Genomic DNA, 17,514 nt, shown 5'->3' with positions numbered 1-17,514 from the left:
TTTATTAAAAGGGTAATTGCAAACCTTTTTCCTATTATACAATTATTTAGGTATTTATCACAGAAGAATTAATGGGAGCTCAATTGGCTTGAAAAATATTATTTGAGTCCTCACTGCTGTTGTTGATGTGGTGCAATGATGAAATACTTTATATATCTTACGTAAAATATTGATGAGATTTAAATTAGCACAAAAAACTTAAAAAATAGAATTATGATTATAATATAATATTTAATTAAAAGACAACAATAAATGTAGAATGTAAATTTTACGTGAACTATACTAAATGTTTAACTCTAAGTGTGTATAGACTGTGTCTATATTCAAATTTATTCAAATAATGCATTAAAAAATATCACTTACTTTTGAAGATTAGTTAGGTAAAACTGGAACACCCCAAATGAATAAAATATATATATATATTATTTGACCAAAATAATTATTATTGAATCTTAATCTTGAGCTCTTAAATGATGTTTACATAAAATATTAAGCCAAGAGACATTTCAAAAAAAAAACATGGAATGGAATTGATTTATCTGCTTGTACAGATTTAGAAAAATGAAAGTAGAGCGACTGTTTTTGTTGGATTAATTTATTGTTTTATACAAACAAATAGATCCACTAAATTGGCTTCAGACATTGGCACGTTATTCTTGGGAGATGTTGGACGTGGACGAGTTGAATGGAAGCAACTCAAACGCAAATGCTAGCTGTGAATTAAAGTATTGTTGATGGAAGTAGCCATGGAATGCACCAGCAGAATAGACTAACTGAATTGAAATTTAAACAATAAAATAAACTGTTTAAGTCATTTTCATTTTAAAATATAAATAATGTATTTTTAAAAAATAGTTTTACTCTTCAAAAGTTAATACATAATCATCTTTTTAAAGTAAAATTTGTTAACTAAAATAAAAAATAAAAAAAATAAGATATGAAAAATATTTTTTATTATATTTATTAAAAATAATCACGTGAATTCTTATATATCAAAAATCACCTAATCAAATCTCTCCCATTTCTAAATAAATTTATTTAAAATTTTATAGATAAGAATAAAAGATCTATATGCTTACTTATCTAGTAAAACACACGCTTTTGATAATGAGAGGAATATTTTAGTAAAAAATTCTTATCTCAATGCTTATCATATATATTTTAACAACCATATATAGAAAAAAAAATATTATTTTCAGTGTATTCCAAAAATATTCAACAACAGTCTAATAAAAATTTTAAAATATTTTTTAATTTTATTTTAATTATTTCATATATTGATCCAAAAAATACTTTAACCTTATTTTAACCATTTTAACAAATGATACCTAACTTAAATTTACATTAGATAAGGTATTCTAAAGTTTAATGAAATTATAAAAATTTCTTAATAATTTTTTTTTTCTGTTTTGGTAAGTTTCTTAGCAATTATTTTTGCCAAATACAAGTCATTATGAACTTGGAAGAGGGTCAAATCTAATGTACCTAAATTTAAACCATTTTAAAGCCATACTTCCAAATGCAAATAACTAATACATAATTAAAAACACTTCGGTTGCGTTTGATTGAGAATGATAACTTGGGACAAAATTTTAATTTCAAAAAATTTCAATTCTCACCAACTCTCACGAATTTTAATTCTTGATTTCAAGAAATTATTTAATAGAAAAAAAAATTAAGATAGAATTCAAATTTCATGAAAAAACAAATTTGTTTGATAAAATTTCTTAAAATTTGGATGAAAAATAAATTTTATCTCCATTTTCTACCCCTATCAATCGCAATCTTCGGGTTTAAAAATAAGTTTAAAGTTTAGTTTAATAAACAAAACTTGCATGATACAAGTACTCTGTTCTATAGTCACGGAAACTCTTTTATCTTTCATGGCCAATTAAACAACCTTCAGTTGGTTTTTTTTTTTATAATAATAACTTTGAAGTTGTTAAATCAATCAACGTACACTGTACGTTGGGCCGGGCCAATCACGTAGACTCGGCCCTTCCGGTCGAGCCAGGCCTCCCGAGCAGTGAAAAAGGTAAGAGGCCCCAAAAATTAGAGATTTCACGTTTGTGTGGTTCATGTAACAGTCCATTAAAATGTGCAAACCATCTCCAAAAGTAATCAAAGCCACAGAATTTACAGAAAACAATACTGCTTTGTATGGAGAAATTCAATATAAGGGAATTGATAAAATGAGAATAGTAATAATAATTAGGCTTGAGCGTAAGCATGCCAAAGGTTTTAAAGAGTTTAACAATACAAAATTATACAACATGCATGCACTTGACCCTTACCTGCGGTTAGGTTCACTTTCAACTCATTTTTATAGCACTGTGGCAGGAACAATTAGACACTAATCATAATGAACTTGCAAAGATATTATCATAGATAAAATTGATTGGCGGGATAAGATTTATGTAGTATTTGATCTATCTAATGAAAATAAGGCTAGTGTGGTGTCTTTCTATAGCTGAAGCAACCTCTACCATTGACCTCTCAACAAGAATCCTAGCACGCAGATTTGTGAAGCATTGCCTCCTGCTTTGCAAATTTGTGAAGCCAATTATGGTAGGGTGGGACAGGAGACTGCAAATTTTTTCACGAACTTGAGGCAAAACCTAACATTTACACCACCTCCTTTCCCCTTCAACTTACATCTCTAGTGCACAAGGCTGCCCACTTTGTGAGGGTCAGAGGAGTGTTGGTTTTATACAAAACCTTACTCTTTATTTTTGTAGAGAGGTTATTCCAACAATTCAACCCAAAACCATCTAGTTGCAAAAGAGCAACATTCATGTTGCTACCAAGGCTCAGCCAAGTTATAGAGGGAAAAGTATGATCATAAATTGGAAAACATCCCTCACATTCGGCAATCAATTCAGTTCTCCCCAAATGATTGCTTATGTTACTTCTTCCTGCAATGCAAGACTTTTAATCTTAAAACAACCACTAAACTCTAGAAAATATTTTAATCTTTTATCACCAAGTCACCAGTTCCTGCTTTAATGCAACATATTACATGCTATGTCACAATAAGGAGCCACGCTCTTACATTAAGATGGTGATGGTGATGTCCCCTCAAGATACCTACAGTTTTAGTTGAGTGAGACTAAGTAAAAGCACTTTGACATGGTTATTTAGCTACACTTGACAACTTCTAGTGATCATATGTAAAATCACCTACTTCAGACTGGGAGAGTATGAAAGAAAGCATCATAACACACCCTCCAAAGAGAACACTTAACACAATCATGGCAAAAGAATTAGGCAGCATAAATGGTAGGACAATTTTATTAACAAGACAATTTAGGTTCATGGCCTTACAGACAAGCTACGGGCTGATAGTAAAGAGATTGGGGACAGTGACAAATTTTCAATGAAGTGAGTGGTTTCTGTACAGAACGAACATTAGGAAGATTGCAACACTTGAATTCACAATGGGATGAATGAAATAACTTATAAGGACCTTTAGAGAAGATTACCAATTCTCCTTGACAATTTTTGACTTTTCAAGTATGAACTTCCCTTCCTTGTACTTCTGTGTCGCCTCATAGGCTCTTTCATACTTCCAGCCCAACACCTCACGGCAATCTGCACAATAGATATCAGCAACTGTGTGAAGGCCCGTCATGAGCTGCCGATCTTCTCTAGGCCCCACCACAATGTTCATGGCATGAGAGAACAGAAAGGCTCGGCCATTTCTTCCCTAACAACAACAACAACATATCAAGTTTTTATCTACTATGTGGCGTCAACTACATGAATTCTAACTTACCAGTCATTTCTATTTATGACCTTACCCTTTTTCCTAAGAATAAGATGCTGAAAAATTACCAGAAATCTACCAGCCAGTAACTTTTGTCTGCTCTCAACATGATAGCAAATAAGAAAACAAACTAAAGCTGCCCCAGGCCATAGTTCAAGTGGTCGGATGAGTAATATACCAGTGTCAAACCGATGGGTTGTGAGTTCAATTCTCGTCTTAGGCAAGAGCCAAAAGCCCAACTTGCGATTTACCTCCCATGATATAATCAAGGGTACGAACACCAGAGATCGCGCAAGAGCGGTATCCCAAGAAAACAAACTAAAGCTTCTAACAATAAAACAGTCATAAGATAGTTTATTTAGGTTCGATTCAATCCAATCCAATCCGAATCACTCTGACACAAGAAAATCAAAATTACTTCTTTCCGTATGAAGTTATAAAACACTCAGTTCAAAACTTGGTCGCATATAAATAGCAGTGTCACTTGGAGAAGAACCTTTCTCATTCTTCAACTACAACTCGAGTCTCCAGTTGTCTTTCCCTTGAGTTGACTCTTTCAAATCAAAGGATCACGTGGACAAGATTATATTTCAAAAATTAGAAATGAAATGGTAAACCAGGCACTGTCAATATCTATACCGATGTTCATAACCGAGGGATTAGAGAATTCCACCTGAAAAGCCTTGGAAATTATGTCATCGTGAAGCGAAACGTGATTTCGACATTTATAGCAGCTGTACAAGCGAGGGCCGACGATTTCTGCCATTAAACATAAAACTCGGATCCAAAAACTTCACTGCTTCCAGACCAAACAAAGAATGAAATCAATACACAGAAAACTTGGCGAAATCAAAGCAAAGCGCGACTTGAGCAAAAAAGGGCAAAGAAAGAGCAGTGAACGATTCACCTTCAATAAAGAAACAGAGATTGTTGGCGTGCACGGTTAGATCGAATTGGAATAAATGATTGAGTAAAAGACTCCGATTAAGCTACTAGGGTTTAAAAAGGGAAAACAAATTAGGCTTGACAAAGACAGGATGATCGTATGAGTAAACAAGAAGAACATCGCAACAAAGCTACTGACAGACAAGCAAGCAAGCAAGGATTCAATAAAGAAATTGAAAACAAACCTTTACGAGCAAAGCTACAGTGAGATGGAGCGAAGAGAAAGGCCCATTTGGGAATTTGTTGAGTAAAATAATGGCGGCTGGCGATGAGGATCCGAGCAGTGCAGAAATCAGATCGCTTGTGAACAGGGAAAGTGGAAAAAAGAAAGAAATGCGCCTTTGAAATAAGAAACAAACGTAGCCCGTGGCATTCTCCGCTTGGAGTCATTGGCCGCCTATAAATATTGGGAATTTGGTGAAGCCGAGATGGTTGAATTTGAGAATACAGTGGCTTCCAATTATTGTCACTACAGTGGCTTCCAATTACTGTGCGTTTGCGCTCACAGCTGCCAAAATAGCGCCATGACAAGGCGCTGAAATAGGTTTGATCCTCTGGTGAATAATATGCATAATACCAAATATATAATATAAAGCATATTATATGATAATTTTTTTTTTAATTCAAGGTGTTGTACTCTCGCAACTAATTCTTGTGAACGGGTGACCTTCTCCTCTCATACACTTTTAATAAATTCAGATACGATCACAATTTATACATACTTAATATTCAAAATTAAACTTTTAACTCTTTTAACCTTGTGACTAAATTTTATAATTGTTACGGGTACTTCCAACGCTACTTCTTATGGTCTAAGCTTGACCCAGCAATCCGACTCAATCGCCTAAAACTCAATAAGCCTAAGCTCATCAAAACAATATCACACGTCGTTGAAACCTAATCTCAAATCCCAGAACCAAACGACCTCTCTGCGATATACTTAACGAGCTCTTAACGATACTACTAACTCGCTAGCCTAACCGTTTAACTCGCCGATCAAACTATTCAACTCACATAACAACAAAAATGCGGAATAACCGAAGGAAGGGACCCATTTACTTTATGTGAGGCAAACCAGATCCTTGGTAACATGGAGCCCACTCCCGATTTTATGGAATTGATAAAGACATTCTATCCATATGATGTCATTTTTTCACTCTTGAAAATTATGTAATTGTAAACATCTCTTACTATAAATAAGGGTCAAAAACACCATTATATGGGGGGACTGACAATAATAACATATTGTTACTCTGCCGGAATGCCCAGAAAATAGTCGTGGAATAGCAATCGTTTTAACCGAACCACATAAACACCTCTTGCATACATTCTATTCCGTTATTCCTCCTTGCATTTGGGTTTATTTTCTCATTACGGACCTACGAATCACGGTCGGCTAATTTTGAACATCGACAATAATTAATGAAAAATAAATTTATAATTTGTGAATAATAATTAATTTTTTAAATAATTTTATTATTACTCTAAACTTTTTTTAATTATATGAAAAAGTTCAACCTGTAATTATATATATTTTTAATAATTGAAAAAATGTCGGATTTTGAAATATTTACTGATTTCTTGACTTCAAATCAATTAAAGTAAACTTTAGTTGAAGTAATTAGGATTTCCACATTCATATTAAATCTTTTTTCTTTTTCTGTAGCAATACACTTATAGGTATAAAATCGAATTAAGTTTTCAAAATATTAACGGATTTTTTGAATGAAAGCAATCTATATCTATATATATATATTATAACAAAACAGTCGTCAAATTTTTTCCCGTTGTTTCCAGTTACTATTTTGATATTTTATTACGTTTTTTATTTTTTTTTTACTTACCCTAAATGGAATTTTTATAAGTCATTAATTAAGTCTATATTTGTGAAAAATATGTAGTTCTTGGAACATGTAAATGATTTTTTTCATGATTGAATAGTGTTTGGAGAATGTGTAAACATGTTAGTATATGAAGAGTCAAGATAAATATTATTAATTTATCCATATTATTAATTCTTAAATATTAGCATAAAATTTTAATTGAAATAAATTATAGAAAAATGAGACTTTTTCAAATCGGGAGAAATCTTGAGATATTAGGTAATACTGTGGAATACCGACTGTCAAGTAAATTATTTATTTATTTTTTATTTATATATAGTTTAATTAATTTAAATTTATTTTTTTATAATTTATATATATATATTATAACAAAACAGCCGTCAAATTTTTTTCCACCCATTTTCAATTACTATTTTGATATTTTATTTATTTTTTTTATTTTTTTCTTACCTGAAATGAAATTTTTATAGGTCATTAATTAAATCTATATATATTTGTGAAAAACATGTAGTTCTTCGAATATGTAAATGATTTTTTTCATGATTGAATAGTGTTTGGATAATGTGTAAGTATGCTGGTATACGAAGAGCTAAGATAAATATTATTAATTTATCCATATTATTAATTCTTAAATATTAGCATAAAATTTTAATTGAAATAAATTACAGAAAAAATAGACTTTTTTAAATCGGGAGAAATCTTGAGATATTAGGTAATACTGTCGAATACCGACTGTCAAGTAATTTTTTTATTTTTTATTTATATATAGTTTAATTAATTTAAATTTATTTTTTTTATAATTTTAAATGCTATAATTTTATATATAACTTAAATGTTATAATTTTATTTTTTAACTTTATTTTTTTTGTTGTTTTTTTAAAAATGTGACTTGTCTTAAATGTGATAATTGATTGTTATGAGGAATATATAAAGTCATGTATGGATAATCAATTTTAAAATTTTGATTATTATTATTTATATAATTAATTAATTATTTAAATTATCTTTATTTTATATATAGTTTAATTATTTTAAATTTATTTTTTATAATTTTAAATGTTATAATTTTATATATAACTTAAATGTTATAATTTTATTTTTTAACTTTATTTTTGTTTGTTGCTTTCTTAAAAATGTGACGTGTCTTAAATGTGGTAATTGATTGTTAGGAGAAATATGTAAAGTCATGTATGTATAATAAATTTTGAAATTTTGATTATTATCATTTATATAATTAATAAATTATTTAAATTATCTTTATTTTATATAGTTTAATTAATTTAAATTTATTTTTTTATAATTTTAAATGTTATAATTTTATATATAACTTAAATGTTATAATTATATTTTTTAACTTTTTTTTTTTTTACTTTCTTAAAAATTTGATCTGTCTTAAATATGGTAATTGATTATTAGAAGAAATATGTAAAGTCATGTATGGATAATTAATTTTAAAATTTTAATTATTATCATTTATATAATTAATTGATTATTTAAATTATTCTTATTTTATATATAGTTTAATTAATTTAAATTTATTTTTTATATTTTTAAATGTTATAATTTTATATATAATTTAAATAATATAATTTTATTTTTTAACTTTTTTTTTTGTTATTTTCTTAAAAATTTGACATGTCTTAAATGTGGTAATTGATTGTTAGGAGAAATATGTAAAGTCATGGATAATCAATTTTGAAAATTTAATTATTATCATTTATATAATTAATTGATTATTTAAATTATCTTTATTTTATATATAGTTTAATTAATTTTCTTATAATTTTAAATATTATAATTTTATATATAACTTAAATGTTATAATTTTATTTTTTAAATTTATTTTTGTTTGTTGCTTTCTTAAAAATGTGATATGTCTTAAATGTGGTAATTGATTGTCAGGAAAAATATGTAAAGTCGTGTATGTATAATTAATTTTGAAAATTTGATTATTATTATTTATATAATTAATTAATTATTTAAATTATATTTATTTTATATAGTTTAATTAATTTAAATTTATTTTTTATAATTTTAAATGTTATAATTTTATAGATAACTTAAATGTTATAATTTTATTTTTTAACTTTATTTTTTTTTGTTGCTTTCTTAAAAATCTGATATGTTTTAAATGTGGTAATTGATTGTCAGAAGAAATATGTAAAGTTATGTATGGATAATCAATTTTGAAAATTTGATTATTATCATTTATATAATTAATTGATTATTTAAATTTTTCTTATTTTATATAGAGTTTAATTAATTTAAATTTATTTTTTATATTTTTAAATGTTATAATTTAAATATTATAATTTTATTTTTAACTTTTATTTTTGTTAATTTCTTAAAAATTTGACCTGTCTTAAATGTGGTAATTGATTGTTAAGAGAAATATGTAAAGTCATGGATAATTAATTTTGAAAATTTGATTATTATTATTTATATAATTAATTGATTATTTAAAATCTCTTTGTTTTATATATAGTTTAATTAATTTAAATTAATTTTCTTATAATTTTATATATAACTTAAATGTTATAATTTTATTTTTTTACTTTTTTTTTTCACTTTCTTAAAAATTTGACTTGTCTTAAATGTGGTAATTAATTGTTAAGAGAAATATGTAAAGTTATGTATGGATAATCAATTTTGAAAATTTGATTATTATTATTTATATAATTAATTGATTATTTAAATTATCTTTATTTTACATACAAGTTAATTAATTTAAATTTATTTTTTATAATTTTAAATGTCATAATTTTATTTTTCGACTTAATTGATTATTGTCATTTATTTAATTCTTATTTTTTTCCCATTAGTCTACTCTGAAAATGTGCTATATGTTGGACTTGGAGAAATTAAATGCAAATTAAATTTATGTTTTGAAAATTATGTTAAGTGAGTAAGATTCAAATTGTGTGGCAAAGCGTGAGAAAAAAGAGAAACTTAATGATGACATGTGATTTGATAAATTGAGAGAAATAAGATAATTTGAAGGAAGATAAATTAATAAAAGAAAGTAAATATCTCTCTCTTTTCTTCCACTCCATTCGCATTCAACCGTTCCATTTCCTCTCTTCTCCTTTCTTGATTATTCTTTTCAAATTTTCTCATCTTCTTTATTTTTATTTAGTAAATTTTAACCTTATTTTTTTACCCAATTTGGTCTTCTAGTGTAACATAACACCACTATTCTGTCAAGTGAGTGATGTGAATGCAACTAGGAAAAATTAGACATTGAAGGTTCGTGTGGTATTGATTAGTGGTTAATTTTATAAAAATTTTGTTATAATTATATCCTTCTTTTGATCTTAAAAATAGTTTAAATTAGATATTAATATATATTTTATGGTTATATGCAAGTTTAAATTGAAAAATGAATGAAATGAAATTTTAAAGTAAAATTTAATAATAATAATAATAATATATAAAATTATATATAATACATATACATCATTATATGCATTCATGTAATATATATAATATAATATAATATATATATGTGCCATGTGTAATACATATATATAATATATAATTTATTAATAATATTAAATTATTTTTATTTTTTTAGGCATGAAGAATTAAAGCCCATGAAGACTTAAAGTCCATGAAGAATTCAAGTCCATGAAGAATTTAAGCCCATGGAGAAATCAAGCCCATGAAGAAATCAAGCACATGAAAAATTAAAGTCCATGAAGAATTTAAGCCCATGAAGAATTAAGGCCCAATTTGAGCAACCCAAGGAAGATATTATTTGGAGAAGGCCCAAGGATTATTTTTAATCCTAATGAAGATTAAAAATCAATTTATAGAAATCTATTTTTATTTTTTATGTGAGAGCTTTATTAGGTGTGTTTTTTAGCTAAAATCCACTTAACTATTAGGTGGATATTATAGCTAAAATCCATTTAACTTTATGAATGCTTTATTAGGTATGTATTTTAGCTAAAATCCATTTAATATTAGGTGTGTATTATAGCTAAAATCCATTTAACTTTAAGTGTGTGAGTGCCCATTAGATATAATTATGTCTAGTTGAATAATTGAAATTGTGTGGTTTGTATTGCATCTTGTGGCCTATAAATAGATCACTTGATTGCATTTGTAAGTGTGATTATTATTCTTGAATCAAAGTTTAGTTATTTCCTTAGAATTCTCTCTTTGAGAATTGCTTTTGTTCTCTCTCATTTTCTTTAGTATTTTCTCATGTGATCTTACTTTCTTACTTCCTTCCTTTCTTCTTTTAAATTCTTATGTCATTTATTATTACTTTATTATTCACCGCCTAAATGGCCGGTTAATTTGTGCCTTTAAATTTCTGGAATTTTAATTCTTGTCATTTAATTGTTCACCGCCTAAATGGACGGTTAGTTTCTTGCCTTTAAATTCTTGCAATTTTAATTCTTGTATTTTAATTATCTACCGCCTAAATGGCCGGTTAGTTTCTTCTATTTTAATTCCTGTCATTTAAATTCTGTTATTTAAATTATGTCATTTAAATTGTTGTCAATTAATTTAATAGAGATGAGTAGCTAAATCTAATCTTGGGTTAAGGCAAGGACAGTGTCTAACGCCAATGATTCCCAAAGAAAACTACGCTTTAAATGAGTAACATTGGTTTAAACTTCAATATGAGGGTGTTTTGATTATTGAAAAATCACTAGGTTTGGATTGGAGCGTAAGCCTAACTTAGAGCTTTCATGTCACGCATGAGAGTTACTAGAACTGGAAACGCTATCATACCCAAACCCGGATGATTAATTTAGTTATTTTGTGTATTAATTGTAATTGAATTTATGGTAGTTTCTTAAATTAGAATCCCGCATATCATGTATGGGGATTGCTTAAACTAGAGCTATCATTATCTTTAATTGCATTTAATAACAAATCCTCATATCTGAAATTAAATTAATGTTGCTAATCTTTTATGCTAATATTTGGAAATCAACGGGTTGTCAATGAAATTGTCTTAACTCAAGTACTTTCCAATTTCATATTCTCACGTTTAGTATTTATTTCAACTTCTGTCTTGCTTTATTTTCTAGTATTTGTTATCTAAAAAAAATCATAAAAAATCATGTTATCAATCCATCTAAATGCGTGTGCGTGTGTGTGACATTCTTTTTTTTCTTTTGCCATAAATAAATCTCTCAGTGGACGACCTGGACTTATCCAGAAAGTATAAATTTAAATTTGAACTACAACTGCACTCGTACACTGACGAGTATAAACCTCTCGCCTAAATAAATAAATAAAATATAAAATTTTTATTGTGTTTTGTTTTGTGTTTTAATTGCAGGGTGAGAGTGCAGTCAGGTATGCACATATAAGATAAATACACGTGAAAATCCCAAAAAAAAAAACGTCTACCCTTGAATGCATATTTCAAAATAAAGAGGTTGGTTATCGTTTATTTTTTTTCCTATTATTGTGTAATTTTTGTATTTCTTACCCATTGCTTATTATATTACATGTTAATTTAAATTTATTTTTTACATGGTTTCGGGATAGAGTTATGTGCTTTTAATTGTTCATCTACCCTTGAATGCATATAAAGAAATCTTTCAAAATTTGTAATTTTTTTGTTATATTTTCATGATTGTAACACAATTATTTTATTTATTTTTGACTTCTTTATTGTGATTTTCATTTATTTTAACTACTAAATTATATAACTTTCACTTTAACTTTTTTTTTTTTTTACGATATCCATACATCGCATGGGTGATCCACTAGTTTAAAATAATTTCAAACCAAAAATAATAAGTGAAGACTATTTAATGTAATCGGAATACTATATTATCGATTGTCCTGATATTATAATTTAACTATTATAAATATATAACAATAATTAAGATTACATTTTATTTTATTTTAATTAAAAATGAAGTGCATTTTCAGTAAAGGTGGAGACTTGATTGATTTAGTAAATTACTCAAACTAAATAGATTGAATTTTTTTTTTCAAAAATCAAACCAAATTGATCAAATAGATGCTTCAATCAAACAAATTGAAATAAAAATTGAAAAATAATATTATTTTAGCAAATAATATAAAAATTACATATAAATGATGTATTTTACTCTAGCAAATCCAAATAAATTTGCTTAATTTTAAAGATATCCACCGCAATGGATATCATATTAGGACAATGCAATAAAATAATATTTAATATCTTTACATTAATTACTTTATATTTTGCCAGAAGCTAAAATAAGAAAAATTCTCAGCACTTTTATCTGGAATGTATTATGCATTCGTAAAAAAAATTAAGTCAAATAATGTCACGAACTCGAAGATTGTTGACTTAAAAAGTTGTATGCTTTGGCATGATCGACTTAGACATCCAAGAGCAATAATAATACGTTGAATAATTAAGAATTTACATCGATATCCTCTAAATAACTAAAAAATTCTTTTACTTAATGATGTTTCACGTGTTGCTTGTTCACAAGTCAAGTTAGTCATTAGACTTTCTTCTAAGAAGGTCAATGTTGAATCTCCAACTTTTTTGGAAATAATTCATAGAGATATATGTGGGCCAATACACCTATCATGTGGACCATTTCATTACTTTATGGTTTTAATTGATACTTCTTGCAAATGGTCCCATGTTTGTTTGACTTTGAAGAGAAATGCAACATTTGTTAGACTAATTGTTCAAATAATAAAATTATGAGCTCAATTTCCTGATTACTCAATCAAGACAATTCGTCTTGATAATGCCGATGAATTTAGATCCCAAACATTTGACGAGTATTGTACATCAATTGAGATTGAAGTTGAATATTTAGTTGCTCATGTCCATACACAAAATGGTTTAGTAGTGTCATTTATTAAACGTCTTCAATTAATTGTTAGACCATTACTTATGAAATCAAAATTCTCAACTTTTGTTTAGAGCCATGCCATATTACATGTTGTTGTTGTTGTACTTTTTGTACAATAGTTTTAATGATGAAAAACATATATTGGTTTAATCCCTAAGTTATGAGTCAAGTATGTAGTTTTCAATATATATCAATTTCAATATCAAGTATCTCTTTGTGAAAATGAAAACTCTGTTTTTGACTAAGTCTGGAAGGTTAGCACCTTATAAGGAGACGTATAAGAAAGAGTTTTTTTTTTATAAAACTATCTCCTGGTAATTTGATATCTAACATTCATTAGTGTTAAAACGATTTTTAATTAATTTTTCATTAAATATAAAGTATATATTTTGGAGGTGGCTAAATCGCAAAATCGTAAGTTTGTACTAAAACCCAAAATATACTTTCTTATTGATTTGGATTTTGATTTTCTAGATATTTTTATTGAATCCAAATATGGGGTATTTCGTTATTTACATTTATGTATTAAAGTAAATGGAGGTAAAATATAAATAAAAGAAAATGTAAACATTTACTTAAACTTAAGAAATGTAAATAAGTTGTGTTGTATATATGTTGTGGATTGTGCTTTCAAGCAAATCATTCTGAATATCTGTCATGTTTCCATGCATGTTTCGAAACCCCTTTGAAATGGTTTTCAATGTTTTCAGTATATGTTATTTCGAAACATCTCTGTTATGCATGTGTTTTCAATTCAGGTTTTGAACCATATTTCGAAACCTATATGTCTATGTTTCGAAACCTCATTTTCAGAAATGTATGTTTCGAAACCTATTTGCATCATGTTTCGAAACCTCATTTCTAGAGATGTATGTTCCGAAACCTATCATGCCATGTTTTGAAACCTCTGACATTCTGTCAGCAGATCATTTGAAAATCGAGATGCATTTGTTTTGCAATTGTGTTTTATTCTCTATCAATTATTTAATGCATTCTCTATGATAAGGAGATTCAAATTTGAATGTGAAAATGGAGACCATTGTTTATTCTTAATGCCCATAAGATTCTTTAGAATCTGTCTCCTACTATCTACTGTCTCAAAGTGCTTGTCTTGCTGTAAAGTGTTGTACGTTTCGAAACATGTTGTCTATGTTTCGAAACCTATGTGTAAAATTGTGATGTTTCGAAACCTATTAAGTATGTTTCAAAACCTACTTTTTTGTCTTGTCTCTAACGGCTATAAACGACCAGATTTTTATATCTTGGTATAAATAACAAGTATATTTGAAGACAATAAGAGATTGATAGAGATTGATTGAGCAAGAACAAGATACAACAAGTTAACACACACTAGAGACACACACACAAGCATAAGAGGTGATTAAAATGTTTGATTGAGCTTTCAAGAAGATCTACACACATCCTATTCTTGTGCATTGCAAGTGTGAAAATGAGAAGTAAGCTGAAATCTGAAGTATCATCCTCCAGCTCTCCTCACCTCAAGTTAAGAGGTTTGTACAACCATGTGGTAAGGCATTTATTGCTCTTTGGGTTGTAAAGATAAATTTGATTATCTTGTTAATGTTGTAAGGTTTGAGAGTTTAGCCTAAAACTCATTTGGTGTAAATGTTTGAGTTGATCCTAAAACTCATTGTGTCAAAGGTTCGAGTTTAGCCATAAAACTCATTTGGTGTAAGGTTTGAGTTGAGCCTAAAACTCACTTAGTGCTAGGTTTAAATTGAGCCCGTAAAAACTCACATTGTAAGGTTTTGGGGTGAACCGTGGTAAAACCCTTGTTGTGGTGATCACTAGTAAAAGTGATTGGGATTGCAAATTCTTCAAATGGGTAAACTTGAAGGTAGTGGAGTAGGCGAGTGCCGAACCACTATAAATCTTGTGTGCAAGTGTTCTTTAGCTTTCGCATATTATTATAGCCTATTGCATATGTTTTCATATGTTTTGTTATCAAAGTCTAAAATAGTTTTCTTGTGCATAAACTTATACATATACATAGAAAACATATCTTTGATATACAAACATATTTGGTATACTCTTAATTATATAAATAATCTTTTCCAAAGATCGTTATTTTGAAATACAAGATAAATGATTTCGAATCAAGCAAAACAGTGAAGTAGATTTCGAAACATATATAGTAGGTTTCGAAACCTACTTAACATAAATGTTTATTTCGAAACATAATGTTTTTCCATTCATCAAAGTTTTAAAGTATCGAAAATTTACCATAATCCCAATTCACCCCCCCTCTTAGGATATATTTGCCATCATTAAGAACCAACAGTTGCGATATTGGTTCATATAAGACTAATTGCTTATCATCAATACTCACATTTGTAGTTAGCATTTGGTCAAGAACTTAATATTTATCATCTATGAGTTTTGGGTTGCGCTGACAATGTACCAATTTCACCCATACAACGTGCCAAAATGGGTCCCCAATGAATACTTAAAATTTATGTTGGGTTTGATTTATCATATATTATTCGGTACCTCGAACCTTTAATGGGTGACTTATTTATTGCACGTTTTGCATATTGTCATTTTGATGAAATGACTTTCCCAACTTTAGGACATTGACTACATCCTGAAAAATAACATGAAATTTATTGGAATGAAACAACTTGATCTCACTTTGATCCCTACAGCAATCAATGTGAGCAAGAGGTTAAAAAAATTATTCACCTCCAAAAAGTTGCAAATCAACTAACTGATGCATTTGTTGATACCAAGAAAGTGACAAAGTCACACATATCAGCAAAAATATTTCAACAAAAATTGATGTCCCTATAGAACAATCTATTGTAACAGATGAATCTAAAGTTCACCAGAAGCATGGTCGATCAATTGATGCAAAAGATTCTATACCTCAAAAGAGAAAGGTATAAGAAAATAAATCAAATAAAAATGTTAGAAGAAATGATAGAAAATATTGTTCAATCAAATGAAAATATTATAGTTCTTGAAGAACTATAAGTGTCTGAAAATAATGATATTTCAATGAATTATTTGTTTTCTCACAAATTATGGGAATGAAACAATATTGCCATAGACAATATTTTTACCTTCAATGTGGTTCTTGATGTCATGCAAAATGAGGATCGTGAACTACAACATGTAGTCTGTTAAAGACTATCAAAATATAAATGATTGGATAAAATAGAAAGAAACCATACTGGCATAATTGGTTTCATTAGAAAAACATAAAGTGTTTGGACCTGTAGTTCGAACATCTTAAAATGTTATCCCTGTAGGATACAAGTGGGTTTTTGTCAAAAATAAAAAATGAAAACAATGAAATTACAAGATACAAAGCTCGGCTCATAGCTTAAGGCTTCTCACAGAAACTTGAGATAGATTATGAGGAAATATATTTTTCGTAATAGACATTATCACATTTAGATTTTTAATAAATCTGGTTGTGTCACAAAGGCTCGACACACGTCTTATGGATGTAACAACTACTTACCTATATGGTTCACTTGATAGTGACATATATATGACAATCCTTAAAGGATTTAAAGTAATGGAAGCAAATGATACTTATCCTAAAAATATGATTTCAATTCAATTGCAAAAGGTCACTATACGAATTGAAACAATTCGAACGTATATGGTATAATCGCCTTAGCGAATACCTGTTGAAATAGGGCTATAAAAATAACAATGTTTATTCTTGTGTTTTCATAAATAAAACAAATATTGGATTTGCAAATGTAACAGTTTATGTTGATGATTTAAATCTAATGAGCTTAATAAAACTGCAAATTATTTGAAAAATGAATCAGAGATGAAAGACTAGGGAAAACCAAATTATATATTCGTTTGTAAATTGAACATTTTCCTAAAGAATTGTTTGTTCATCAATCTTTGCATACATAAAAAGTTTTAAAACACTTTATATGAATAAAACACGTCCATTGGCATCACCTATGGTCGTTAGATCACTCGACGTGAAAAAATATCCATTTTGCCCACTTAAGGATGAGAAATATCTTATTGGTCGTGAAGTACCATATCTTAGTGCAATTGGAGCATTGACGTATCTAACAAATTGCACTTGACAAAATATAGTTTTCTTTTGTAAATCTCTTTGTAAGATATATCT

The 17,514-nt window shown here is 27.9% G+C and overlaps 1 protein-coding gene across 4 annotated transcripts; it reads right to left on the bottom strand.

Annotated features, from left to right (window-relative positions):
• Positions 1 to 3,263: 3,263 nt before the first annotated feature.
• On the bottom strand, positions 3,264 to 5,182 carry LOC127795696 (protein yippee-like At4g27745). 4 transcript variants are annotated; one of them, XM_052327660.1, is made up of 4 exons: positions 4,897 to 5,176; positions 4,674 to 4,758; positions 4,440 to 4,562; positions 3,264 to 3,706 (listed from the first exon to the last, which is right to left on the bottom strand). In XM_052327660.1, exons 3-4 carry the CDS (start codon positions 4,530 to 4,532, stop codon positions 3,479 to 3,481), a joined length of 321 nt encoding a protein of 106 aa, XP_052183620.1. In that variant the 5' UTR covers positions 4,533 to 4,562; positions 4,674 to 4,758; positions 4,897 to 5,176; the 3' UTR covers positions 3,264 to 3,478. The 4 variants fall into 4 exon arrangements, with proteins under 4 accessions (XP_052183620.1, XP_052183539.1, XP_052183774.1 ...); XM_052327579.1 differs by having other exon boundaries at positions 4,674 to 4,755; positions 4,897 to 5,175; XM_052327814.1 differs by lacking the exon at positions 4,674 to 4,758 and having other exon boundaries at positions 4,897 to 5,182.
• Between the last annotated feature and the right edge of the window lie 12,332 nt (positions 5,183 to 17,514).

This window comes from Diospyros lotus, chromosome 1 (genome assembly GCF_014633365.1).
Source record: "Diospyros lotus cultivar Yz01 chromosome 1, ASM1463336v1, whole genome shotgun sequence".
Taxonomy (NCBI): domain Eukaryota; kingdom Viridiplantae; phylum Streptophyta; class Magnoliopsida; order Ericales; family Ebenaceae; genus Diospyros; species Diospyros lotus.
This window is presented reverse-complemented; position numbering and strand designations above follow the sequence as displayed.